The sequence below is a fragment of the Budorcas taxicolor genome, chromosome 10, assembly GCF_023091745.1.
Source record: "Budorcas taxicolor isolate Tak-1 chromosome 10, Takin1.1, whole genome shotgun sequence".
Lineage (NCBI taxonomy): Eukaryota > Metazoa > Chordata > Mammalia > Artiodactyla > Bovidae > Budorcas > Budorcas taxicolor.
Genome location: NC_068919.1, coordinates 41,166,681 through 41,180,245, shown reverse-complemented (window position 1 = coordinate 41,180,245; position 13,565 = coordinate 41,166,681). Strand labels below are relative to the sequence as shown.

General features: G+C 35.3%; 1 protein-coding gene across 1 annotated transcript in view; it reads right to left on the bottom strand.

Annotated features, from left to right (window-relative positions):
* KLHDC1 (kelch domain containing 1) overlaps nucleotides 1-13,565 on the bottom strand; it is a 37,751-nt gene that overhangs the window by 23,031 nt on the left and 1,155 nt on the right. Inside the window, exons 2-5 of the mRNA XM_052647157.1 lie at nucleotides 5,110-5,180; nucleotides 4,541-4,658; nucleotides 3,992-4,110; nucleotides 1,029-1,107 (exon numbers count right to left, since the gene is read on the bottom strand). Coding sequence (XP_052503117.1) covers nucleotides 1,029-1,107; nucleotides 3,992-4,110; nucleotides 4,541-4,658; nucleotides 5,110-5,180 — 387 coding nt within the window. The remainder of the gene's footprint in view (nucleotides 1-1,028; nucleotides 1,108-3,991; nucleotides 4,111-4,540; nucleotides 4,659-5,109; nucleotides 5,181-13,565) is intronic.

Here is a 13,565-nt window from a genome sequence, read left to right as displayed (position 1 = left end):
TTTGTGTCATACGTCAGGACTATATCATTCATTTTCATCAGGACTTGTCAAACAAGTCAAATAAACTACACAATTTACCTAGTTCAGAATCTAAGTGAAAAAAATCTACCTGTACACCATAAACTTCAGGACATGATCATTAGCCTAAGTATACTAGTTGAGAAAAAAAATGAGAGCTTTCACTGATGAGCAAAAATAATTGGACATAATTAGTGGGAAGTTATATTACTAAAAATTATCAGTAATACTGTCAGTAGCAAAACTTAAAAGATACTTCATTTTAAAAACTGAAAAACCATGTAAACTACTTTTGTCACTTAAAAACCATTCAATTTTATTAACATATATTAATTTCACACATAGTCTAAGTAAAGCCTATGGAGAAATTTTAAATACTCATATACAAAGAGACATACATGATATGTACATATATCTTTACATTAATAATGAATAATAATAAAATACACTAGTAGAAGGTAAAAGTGAGGCTACTGTGTATCTTAGTGGGAAGATCAATGGCTTTTAAAGTTATCTTTTAAAAGATTTCATTTTTGTAAGTCATGACTTCTTTCATTAATATAATAGTTTATTCTCTAGCCAGTAAGAATAAGTAGAAAAAAGCAGTAGCACTACCAACTTACTCACTGTCATACAGAAGCCAGTCTGAGCTATGAATAGTTCTGGCGGACGTACCTAAAAGGAGGTGTATGTCAGCAACAGCCACTGTGGTTACCTATGAACAGAGTTTTTCAAGTTGTGCTAAAGCCACTACTTGTCTACTAGAAGCATCTGTAAGTGATTTATGACATCAGAAAAGAAATTACTCTGCCAGTAGCAATGAAGGCTGATATTATTAGGTGAGAAAATCTCTTGCAACTGAACCCAAATTCAAAAGAGAGAAAAGATACCTTTTTTTTCATAGTATCAATTATAGCAAATTAAAATGAGAAGGACTGGGCTCATTATTTATAAAAACTTCAAGGCGACACTAAATTAGAGGAAAATGTAAACAGTGATTACTCTCTTACCCAAGATGCATCATGAACATCAAAACAATCTTGGAGTTCATTATGTCTCCTACATCCATAGCCACCAAAATATATTAATCTGAAAAACAAAACAAAGGACACACTTTGGGAGTTCTGCTTTCAGCTTGTTCACAGAAAGTTGAAAGATATCATTTCTCTCACAACCTAAACAAGCCATATAAACTACAAAACCATAATTTAAAAAAAAAAATCAAAGTGCTATGGGAACACAGAGACCTAAGCAAACTAATTCCAGAAAGTGATGAGCCTGCAGTAGGAGAGAGAAACCCATGCTTTCATCCTTGATGCAACAGGAGGAAGAACCTGGCACACACAGGGTCTGTAAAAGAAGCCAGCCAAAATTTTAGCAGTCACATGTAGGCTCACACAGCAAACTAGAACCTTAAGAGACTCAGTCACCTAAGGAGTTTGAATCTATTCAAAAAGTATTCACATAATCTTCAGAGAGGACTTACGGTCAGTCACCAAGAGAATGAAGCAGCAGAAAGCAGCGCAACTCTTCTTGAGGCAATCTGAGCTATCAACTCTAAAGTTTGGGATCAGGACAGGAAATCTGGAGGAAACGCCTCAGAGTGCTGCCCGCAAAAGCCCAGGGACGACATGCAATGCTTAAAGAGATCACTCAAGGTACAGAAAGTATAAAGTGGAATTGGGGAGCAAAGAGAACTCCCTAGCAACCTAAATTCCTACCAATTAGGCTATGAAACAAGGAGGGAATTCTCACAGTTCTGAGAAGTAGGAACTTGGCTGTGAAGCCCAGCTCAAAATCTCTACACAATCCCTAGTGCTCAAAATGTGGGGCCCTAGCAAAGAAAAGTCTTGATCCTGCATCAGAACATTTGAAGCCAGTGCTAAAACTGAAAGAAACTAAAGCTGCAACAAAGCCTAAGCATAGGCCAACTGCAGGTTAGACTGACTTAAAGCACACTCCAGCAGTCTGAAAAAGAAAGAACGGGCATGTCCTTTTCTGGAGAGATGCATTGTTTACTACAACTTTACTGTTCTTTCAAACAGAATGTCTGTCATATGATGTAAAATTAGAAAGTATATGAAAAGGCAAAAAAAAGTGACCTGGGATCAAGAGAGGAGAGAGTCAATATAAGCTGACTTCAAGGTGGCCCAGATATTGGAATTAGCAGACCTGGCCTTTAAAGTACTTCTAACAGAAATAGTAACAGATCAATTTGTAAAAGGTGGACGAAGTTCAGGAAGAACGAGGTAATTTTGGCAGAGACATGGGGACCCCTATTATAGAGGCAATCAACTTAAGATGAAGTGATTAGGGTAGGCACTAATTCAATATAACTGGTTTTCTTACAAAAGGGGGAAACTGGGAGGAAGACAAGCAAGTACAGAGAGACTGCTACGTGACTATGAAGGCAGAGATCTGAGTGATGCTTCTACACCCCAAAGATTACCAGCAAGTCGCCAGAAGCTAGGGAGAGGCATGAAGTAGGTTCTTCCTGAAAACCCACAGAATGAGCCAACCTTGCTGACAGTCTGATCCCAGACTTCTAGTCTCCAAAACGACGAGACAATACATTTTTTGACACACCCCATGGCATGCGGGATCTAGGTCCCTGACCAGGATGCACACCTGTGCCCCTTGCAGTGCAAGTGCAGAGTCTTAACCACTGACAGCCAGGGAAATACATTTCTGTTGTTTAAATCATTCAATTTATAGAACTCTATTATATCAGCCCTAGCAAAATAAGCATTTACCACAATTATAAATGTTATCCTTTGATCCAGAAATCAGATTGTGATATTTTATGCAACAAATAGATCTGCAATTATATGTATATAAACACAAAGATATTCATTAAAGCATAGTTTGTAATGGCATAGGAAATGAAATAATCTAAGTGTTGCTTCATCTATAGGGAAAAAGCTAAATAAACTATAGTATATCCTCATGGGAGATTACTATGCAGCTGTAAAAACAAACAAAACCAAAAAAAACCCCAGCTTTCCAACTAGAGATATAGAAAAATGAAAGTTCTCCATGGTAGTGTAGACTAAAAGCAGTAGGACGCAGAATAGTGTAGAGTACACAGATGTTTGTGTAAAGAGTAGGCAGAAAAGATAGATAAATATATAGAATACTATTATCTATATATATATTTATACATAGGTATACGGGGCTCCCTGGTGGCTCATAGGTTAAAGCATCTGCCTGGAATGCAGGAGACCCGGGCTTGATCCCTGGGTCAAGGAAGATACCCTGGAGAAGGAAATGGCAACCCACTTCAGTATTCTTGCCTGGAGAATCCCATGGAAGGAGGAGCCTGGTAGGCTATAGTCCATGGGGTTGCAAAGAGTCAGACACAACTGAGCGACTTCACTTTCACATATATATATACATACATATGTATTTGCTTCTGTTTGCTTAAAATAACAGAGGGCAATTGTTCCCAAATGTGTCTGCACCTTGGAATTACTTGAGCAGCATAAAAAAATCATACTCCCATTGATTGTAATTTAGTTAGTCTAGGGTATCACCTGGGCTTCAGAGCATTAAAAAAAAAAAATCCCTATATTATTCCTATGGCAAACAAGTTTGAGAACCACTGTTATAAAAATACAAAATAGGTTGATAAAAGTAGCTATTTGTGCATCTGGAGGGGTAGGAACAGGATGGATGGGAGCAACAATGGGAGCCAGACTTTTTAATATGGTTTTGATTTTTAAACTGTGTGACTATAGTAACTATCCATAAAATTAATAAAGTAATTAATTTAAAAAAACAAATAGTTGCTTCCACCATATTTATTCTTATGACGTGGTTCTTAACTAGGATTCAAAACTGCCTTTACCATCAGTGTCAAAACAGTTTGTAATTATATCTTGAAAAAAATTCAGAGTTTCAAGTTTTCTCTGTTTTGGACACAAGCTATAATCCTTACTTGAATGCAGTTAATGAGGTGGTTTTGCTGTATTACCTGTCTTTATATACCCAGCAGGAAAGTTTATCACGTGGTGTGGGTGGTTGCCCTTCAAAGTTGGTGATTTTTTCCCAAACGTAGGTTCCATCTCTTGTTCGCAAATTAACAAAATAAAGCTTTTAAAAGAGGAGAATACTATTAACAGACAGGGCATCAGAAAATTAAATATATGTCACAGGGATAGGTGATCCAAAATTAGTATTACTTTTTATTTTTAAAAGGTAAAAATTTTAATTGTAGAGTTAATGAAAATGGGACTATGTTTTAGAAGCAAAAATGGTATATGAAACATACTGAAATGAATCTTTACCCTTCTTGTTCTTGCCCTATGGATATCAACCAAGTAAGCAGTTAATTCTGAAGCAGAAGGATCTGGGATCAGAGAGGAGCAGGTATGCTGCATTTTCACTCTATCTTTTAAAACCTTATCAGCTAGCTCAAGCTTTTCTACACGTCTTCTTTGCAAAATACTTGTAAACTTGTGAGATGAAGTGACACATTAAACATTACATTTTCTGCACTCCTGAATTGAAAAAAAAAAATTACTCGATTGCTGTATCCTTTGTCATCATATCCTCCAAAAACGTACAGCTTTCCATTTATGCAAGCACCGCAACTTCCTGACATGGAGGTAGGCAGTTCTCCTTCCATGAGGTGCATTGTCCTGCAGCAAGAATAACGTGGAATTCCGTAACTTTCCAGAAAGGCAAATTAAAATTCCTTTTGAACTCCATCAGTACTTTTTCAATGAAAATTGTCACTGACAATTACAATTAAGATATCATGGTAGCCAATACTCTAAAAACTGTAAGAAGGTCCATGGTAAAGATTTTTCAACCTACTGAGGGAAAAAGTTACAAAATCTTCTCATGTCACCAGAATTGGGAAATAGTAGAACAAAACCAAGTCTTCAGAATGGTAAAGGACAACGAATGAAGAGGGGAAGGGATGTGGGGAGAGAAACATCCAGAGGGAATAAAGCACTGAAAGAAAAGGAAAGGGAGACAGCATAATACTGCAGTATGTTCCAAGTATGGTCTCAAATCTCCTGTTGTCTGTGACAACAGTTACAACAGGTACTAAGATTGGACATTATGCAGTGTAAAATTACTTACCACAACCCACTATCAATATCATAGGTCCAAATCTCATCATTAGGCAAATATACTTCATTGTCTTCAATAGACTAAAAACACAGAATACATAAAATTATGTTTATTATTTACAAAGTAACAACTAAATAGTTGCTCAGGATGGGAAAACCACAATGAAAACAGTGAAAAAGACAAAAGCAATAAACAGCCTCAAAGATGGTTTTTTCAATAGAAATTAAGATAGATCAAAAGAGAAGGGGAAGAGAGACATTTTCTCAGAGAAAGTAGGCAATACAAAATAGCAAGTACATGAGTCTCAGGAAAAGACTGAGGGCCATTAAACTTTCCAAGCAAGTTCAAGAAAGAGAAAACAGCAGAACAGTAACATTAGAGCAGAATACTGAAGACTATGAATCCAGAAAGAAAAGGAATACTGAAAAAGGGCAATATATTTGTGGTAAAAGGGAGGAGGTAAGAAAGGAAACTTTTGTGAGCACAATATCATATACCTTGATTCACTGCACATGTTTTTTGAGTGCCTACTATGTGCAAGGCATAGTGTTAGATGTCGATTAAATATAGAATCTAAGGATCAAGATAAATTTAGCTAGTCAAAATGTCAACTCCAAATGTTAATAATTTCTAAAGATGCTGATAACATATACAGCACATTCTGATATTTATAATGAAAAGAGAAATAAGAATAAAATAACAATTTTCTTTATGCTAAAGTTAAAAACCTAGGGATTAAAACAAATCCTTACATAAATCTGTCAGGATTACTCAAAAGTTATAAAATAACTCAAAAATAGCTAGTTGCAAAAGATGTTTAAGAATATCTAAGAATTAAATGTCTAAAAATTTAACAATTTCTGTATGATGTATAAATTATTAACATGCTAAGTAGAATTAGTTAATTCTCCTTGCTCTATTAGTTAAAATTTTTAAAATAGTATCCTGACTACTGGGTCTGTCTCTAACTCCATCTCTGTTTCTGTCTGTCTCTCTCCCCCGCCCCTACTCTCATACACTTATGCTCAGAATAGAAAAACATTATATTTCCAAGGAAACTTCCACTCTGACTGAGGAAACCATGTCTGACTGATGGACGAGTAAACAACTGTTAAGAGAGGGAGTTAACTGCATGACTCTAAGGTTTAACGGCACCCAGCTCTAGGAGCCACATGAGTGCACCTTTACAACAGGAATAGTATGGGAATGGCTTCTGTCACTCTTCTGCTGAAGCCCCTTCAGTGCTTCCCTGTTGCTCTCAGGATGGTCTAAAATTCTTATGATTCTGTGCTGTATGGCACCTGCTATCCCTCCAAAGTTCTTCTTGCCTTTAATCGTTAAGTTCCAGTCTTCCTTCCGTTCCTAAACCCATGCAAGTTTCCAACTGGACCTTCACCTATGCTCTTCTCTCTTCTTGCAATGCTCTCTCAGAATTTGTTTGGCTAATTACTCTTTCTTTGGGAATCATTCTGTTGCTTCTTTAATCTTCTAGAATAAGGTTAAGAGATTAAGGTCCCTGTTAAATGCTCTCATAAATCCTGCACTTTCCCTTCCAAGTCCTTTGTCTTTATCATATACACACAGCACCACCACTGCCACGATACAAGCTTCATGAGTGCATAGATCATGTTTATTTTGTTGTTCCCAGAGTCTCACAGTGACTTGGACATACAAGACAAATAGAAAACTTGTGGCTTAAGAGAATGGATACATGAATAATACTTATTAAACTGACTGTATGCTCATCTCATGAATAAAAAGAGAAGTCCGTTTAACTAATCTTTAAAAGCAGTGTTGCAAAAAACCTAATGGAGCACAGAATTGAACAATTTGACCCTAGTTCCTTATTTTCTCAGTGATTTCACTCCTAAATTATCCCTTTTCTTTTACATCATCAAATTTTGCTTCTGTGGTAGATCACCCCTATCGATACTCAAATATGCCTTAGTATTGCTCATCTGAAAACAAAACTCTTCCACAAATCCTCTTATTTCTCAGCTCCCTTCATAACAAAGGTTCCATACTGAGTTATAGTGGAACTCTCCATTGCTTCACTGCTCATTACAACATCAACCCAGATTAATCAATTCAGACTCATTCCACTAAAACTGCTTTTGTGAAGGTTACCCTAAAAAAAAAAGAGAGAATTAGTGAACTTATTAATCCAGAAACATAGCCCAGAGAGATGGAATATATAAAAAAGAAGTTAAGAGACATGGAGGAAGAGAGAGAATGAGAGTGAGGAAACTTGACTCAAGAAAAATTGGAAAATATGAATAATCTCATAGTTTTGATTGAATCAGAGATTTAAAATCTCCCCCACCCAAAGTACCAAACCAGATGGCTTTACAGATGAGTTCTTCCAAACACTCACAGAACAAATAATTAAATCTTCCAAAAAATCTACTCCAGAATATAAAAGAAGGAATACTACCCAAACCACTTTTGAACAAAGATGTAAAACTGCTTTAAAAAGTAATGAGTAAATAGGATCCAGTTGATGTATATAAAAGGTAACATATGATACTAACTTGTACTTAATCCAAGGAATGGAACATTGATTTAATATTACAAATATTACTACTATTTTTTATAAGTCATCACATTTGGCGAGTAAAGAAGAAAAAACATAATTATCTCAGTATAATGCAAAAGTCACTCTTGGAAACTCAACATTCATAAATTGAAAAAGGACACCTACAAACAAACAAACAAAACCCTAAGCAATCATCAAACTTAATGGTTAATAGTTTAGAACAATCCCTCTGAGATTAGGAGCAAGAAAAAAATAGCTTTCGTTTTACACTGTACTTTAGGTCCACCAGTGTAGTTTAAAAAAAAGGAATAAAGATTAGGATGAAAGAAACAAAACTGTCATCATGTGTAGATTCCACATAGAAAATAAACATAATTAACAGATGGATTTTGAGAATGAATGTATGTTTAGAAAGTTTGCCAGAGTAAAAAATATTCAAGTTAGTTGTATTTCAAAATACCAGTGATAATCAAGAAATTTACTTTTAAAGAAACTAACATCAAAAAATACAAAGAAGCCAAGAGTAAACCCAATAAAAGATACATAAGATATTGATGAAGATACTACAAAACTTTATTGAAAAGACATCAGAAAGTCTTGAATAGAGATATACTACATACTTGGACCTGAAGTCTCAATTTCATAACATGTCTATCACTCTCAAATGATCTAAAGATTGAGTACAGTAACATAAAATCTTAATAGAGTACTTTATTTGACAATCTGATTCTAAAGTTTATACAAATGAGGAAGTACGGTGGAAAGCAAGTTAGCAGTTCTTCTAAAAGTTAAATGTGGAATAACCACATGACCCAGGAATTCCACTGCTATGTATCCAAAAGAATTGAAAATAGGGGCTCAGATACTTGTAATACCAATCTTGATATCAGAACTATTTACAATTTACAAAAGGTGGCAACAACCCAAGTGTCCCAACAACAGATGAATGGATAAACAAAATGTGGTATTCTCCATAAAAGGAATAAGTTCTGATCATACTGCAACACAGGCAAACCATGAACGTAATATGCTGAATAAAAGAAACCAGACTCACAAATACAAACAGTTAGGATCTCATTTACATGAAATATCTAGAAAAAGGCAAATGTATAAAGATAGAATGGTTAGGAGTTAGCAGGGACTGGGGTAAAAAGCGAGGGAGGCAGAATTTCTGTTTGGAGTAAGAGTTTTGGAACTAGACAGTGGTGCAGGCTAAGTAGCTTCAGTCAGGCCCAGCTCTGTGAGACCCTATGGACTGTAGCCAGCCAGGCTCCTCTGTCCACGGGATTTTCCAGGCAAGAATACTAGAGTCAGTTGCCATGCCCTCCACCAGGGAATCTTCCCGACCTAGAGACTGAACCCATTCCTCTTACATCTCAAGCACTGGCGGGCAGGATCGTTACCACTAGCACCATGTGGGAAGCAGATAGTGGTTACACTATACAACACTGAATATAATGCCACCAATTGTACACTAACTTGGTGAAGATGACAAATTAAATGTTTTATACATTTTACTATAATAGAAACAGTAAAGAAAATGTATATGAAACAAAAGTCCCTAAATAACCAAAATATTCCTCAAGAGCAAGATAGAGTGTGAGGGGGGCTTTTACCATCCAACATTCAGACTTCTAGTAAAGCTGTTGTAATTTAGACACTGAGGGAGGTTCTGTCACAAGAATAAACAGCAAACTTCACAGAATAAAGAACCTAGAAACAGATGACACAAACATGGAAACTTGACGCATGACAGAGTTTGCATATTAGTAGGGAAAGAGGGGACTATTTAATATATGACACAAGAATAACTGATTATCCATATTGAAAACATAATAAAATTGGATCCCTACCTTAAACCAACCAACCAAACAAAAATTCAGATTAAAAAAAATTAAATGTGGAAGGCAAAACCAAAAATTGTTTAGAAGACAAAATAGGAGACTTTATGATCTCCACACTGGGAAAGATTTAAGATGCAGAAAGTACAAAGCATTAATGTCATTAATTAAAAGCCTCTGTTGAACAAAATATAATCATCAAGAAAATACAAAGATAAGCTGCAAACTGAGAAAAGCCAAAGTTGCTCAGCTGTGTCCAACTCTGCAACCCCATGAACTATACAGTCCATGGAATTCTTCAGGCCAGAATACTGGAGTGGGTAGCCTTTCCCTTCTCTAGGGGATCAAACCCTGGTCTCCCACATTGCAGGTGGATTTTTTATCAACTGAGCTACCAGGGAAGCCTCAAACTGAAAAGACATATTAAACTCATACAACTATATAATTAGAGAATTCCTATAAATCAGTAAAAAAGAACTCAATAGACAGGTGAGCAAAAGACATGAACCAGTGTTTTTACAGAAAACACAAATAGTTCATAAAGCTATGAAAAGACCCCCCACTGTATTATAATTATGGAAAGCAAATAAAAACCACAATGAAATATGTCATCACACTCACTGGATTGGCAAATTTGAAGGCCAGATGGTACCAAATGTTGTCAAGGATGTGGAACAAGAAGGAAGTTGGTGAGGGTGGTATAAATTGACACAAATATTTTGGTAACACTGATGTTTCCAATTTAATTTGGAAGTGTGTGACCAGGCAACCCAGCATTCCATCCCTTGGTGTATGCCCTAGAGAATGTATATGCCCCCTTGCATGTATAATAGGAGACATGTTACAAAGAATGCTCAGTGCAGCATTGCTTACAATTACAAAAAGAAAAGAAAAACCTGAAACATTCAAATATACATCAATAGTGGATAGATAAGGAAATTGCTGTGAATTCACACAAGAGAATATTATATAGTACACACATCAAAAGAATAAATCTAGGGGAGATTTCCAAAATATTTAATAACTGCACAGCATAGAAACTGACCAAACAAAATAAACACTAAGCAAACACAGTCACAGCCATGCAAGTGCCCACTAGCTGAATACAAATAATGTATGAGTCTAAAACACACAATGTTAACTAAAAGAATTAAGTCATAAAAGAAAACCCATGCTCTGATTGAAAAACCAAATAATATATTGTTTAGGGACAGATGCATAAGTGATAAAACTATAAACAAAATGGTGATTAATAAGAAATCAAGATAGTGGTAACCTATGAGCATGGGAGGAACTATATAATCAGGGAAGGAGAAACAGGAAACTTCTAAGGTACTGATTTTAGCTGATTTCTTAATCTGGAAGTACAACATGATAGTTATTCTACATATCCTTTTGTATAAACATTTCAAATTTTTAAATTAAAGAATAAAATTCTAATAAATGAATATTAGGTAGCTCATGGAATCATCAGGGAAGCTGGAGAACCAGCTTATGATAAGAGAAGCAAGACCTAAAAACCCAGAAAACCAGACTGAAGTGCAAACTGCCCCAGTCGCTGGTGAGCAGCTTGTAGAACTACCTTTTATGCCAGGGACCTTATCTTCCTACAAATTCTATGGGTAGCTAAGAATCCTCTTTAAGTCGTGATTTTTACATCTTTATTCTTAAGTCCAAATCTACCACACATACATCTAACCAATAGCATCCAGGCTACTTGCCCAGAACCTAGCTGCAAGCGAAGCTGGAAAAAACCTGGTACTCTGGTTCTTTTTTATTGGGCACCTACTATGAGCTATGTCTGACTCAGGACACCAAGGACAGAATAGGGAACAAAATTCCTATCTTTACAGAATATATTTTCTATGAAGGTACGTAGGAGGTACTCAGACAACTAAAATAAATACTCAGACAACTAAAATAAGACTCACTTAGTGGGGGATACTACAAGAGGAAGGGGATTCAAATTCTGGCCATCTAAAAAGAATTAACATCTCCACATAATATGGGTGGTCTGTGTGACCATCTATCAATAAATCATTAAGTTAAAGAAATACTCACTTAAGGCTTTTAATACACATTGCTAACTTTCTCTCCAAAAAAGTTTGCTAGTGCATGAGTAATTCATTTCCCTATGCTCGTCTCAAAAACTTTTTAATATTTGCAAATTGGAAAAGAAAACTTTCATTTGTGTTTCTTTGATTCACAATCTATTTCTTTCCTTTTAAATTTCTGCGCATGTCCATTGCTCATTTTTCAGAGAAATAGCAACCTTTATTTTTACAGACCTTTTGTCTATGACATATGTTGCAAGTAACTTTGCTAGTTTGTCATTCACCTTCTCACTTTATGGTGTTTAAAAAGCACAGAGTTTAATTTTTAAAACTTTGATCTTAACTGCTCTAAGATGATTAAGCAATTTTCCTTTTATATTAAAAAACAACTTGCAAACTTTTCCCCTTATAGTTTTTTCCCAATTCAGTTTTTCTTTTCCCAATTCAGAATTTTACAAGGCACATATTTTTTTCTGGTATCAAATAACTTAATTTCTCTATATTTGTCAATCCTAAACTCTACTATCATTTTCCTCCAGTAGCCCCAGGAACATATTGAATAAGTACCTTTTTCCAGAATTGAAATGCTGCCTTTTATATACAAAATACTCTTATATGCTTGGTTGTTTATGTAATTCCTTCTCCATTCCATCACGCTATTTTAACTTGTATCACTGATTTGTTTCAGTATTGTGTTATGTTTTAAAATCTAGTACTGTAAACCTCCAACTTTCATTATTTTCAAACATTTTCTAAATTGATTCTTCTTTCCTTTAAGTCCTTTTCCAGAACACAAACATATAGTTAAACAGATTCATGCAGCTAGTTTGTATAAGGAAAGGTTTAGGGCAAAATGTATTAACATCAATTGTATTATGCAAATAAAAGTGTTCATATGATTAAACCTTAAGAGGAAAGTATATAATCTGTAAACACGCTAAAACATTGTGCTTCTCCTCAAAAATTTAGAAAAAACTACTCACAACTTTTAAATGTTGCTAGTTGTAATACTAAAGTTTGTATGAATTTCAGTAGTGTGGAAAATATATGAGAAAACTAGGAACAAGAGAATATTCTGGCACCAATTAGAATTTACTTTTTTCAGTGTTGCTGCTCTTACCTCTAGAGGCAGGGCTATTTTCAGATACACTGGATTTTACAAGATGTTCAATAATAGGGTAATAATAATTTAGACAGATAAATGTGGGCCATTTAAGTTTTAGGATATACTTTTGTCAATTTTAACACACGTTGCGTTCATGAGGAGGAAAACTGGGTTTGGAACAAACAATCTGGAATCAACTGAATACTATTCTTAACGACTGACTACTGGATTATCTCTAGATTCCAGGGCCTTTTAGCTGTTCAGAAGGATGTGAATAAAACAATTGTTGGAATGATTCTACTTTTTCATCATGATATGCCATGTCTTCTTTTCTGCCTCCCACTCTCTCTTTCCTTCTGCTTATGCCTTAGACATAATACAAGTGCTGACAATCCCTGGATTTAGAAGCAGGCTTGATCCAAATCTGTGCGGTACTTTCCAGGGTGGTTCTTATAGCATTTACTCATCGGATCAGTAGCAGGAAGTATTTCTATTTACTATCACCTGAAAACCTGGAATCTTACCAATTACACAATTTTCAAGATTAAAATGAAATGTAAAAACTCCAGACATTTCAGCTATGGGCCCAACAGAAATCTATATTGTCACCAGATATGAGATATTACAGATTACTATCTTGTGAGATTTTTTTCATCTGTCACAACACTAAGAATTAATATCGCCCTGAAGTCTGACAACTGTACATCAAGTGGTATACCTCAAAACAATAAAAATATTTCTTCTGCAAAAACCATCATTATATCTAGACTGTATTTTCACCAAGAACACGAGGTGGAACTATTAGACCTTAAGAAAGCCTAATTTATGTTTATCATAGAAAAAAATAGGCTTTGGAAATCCAATATATCTCATTTGGAATCTGCTGCCCCTGCAGCCAAACGGTCAAATTATTTACTCTTACTGACTCA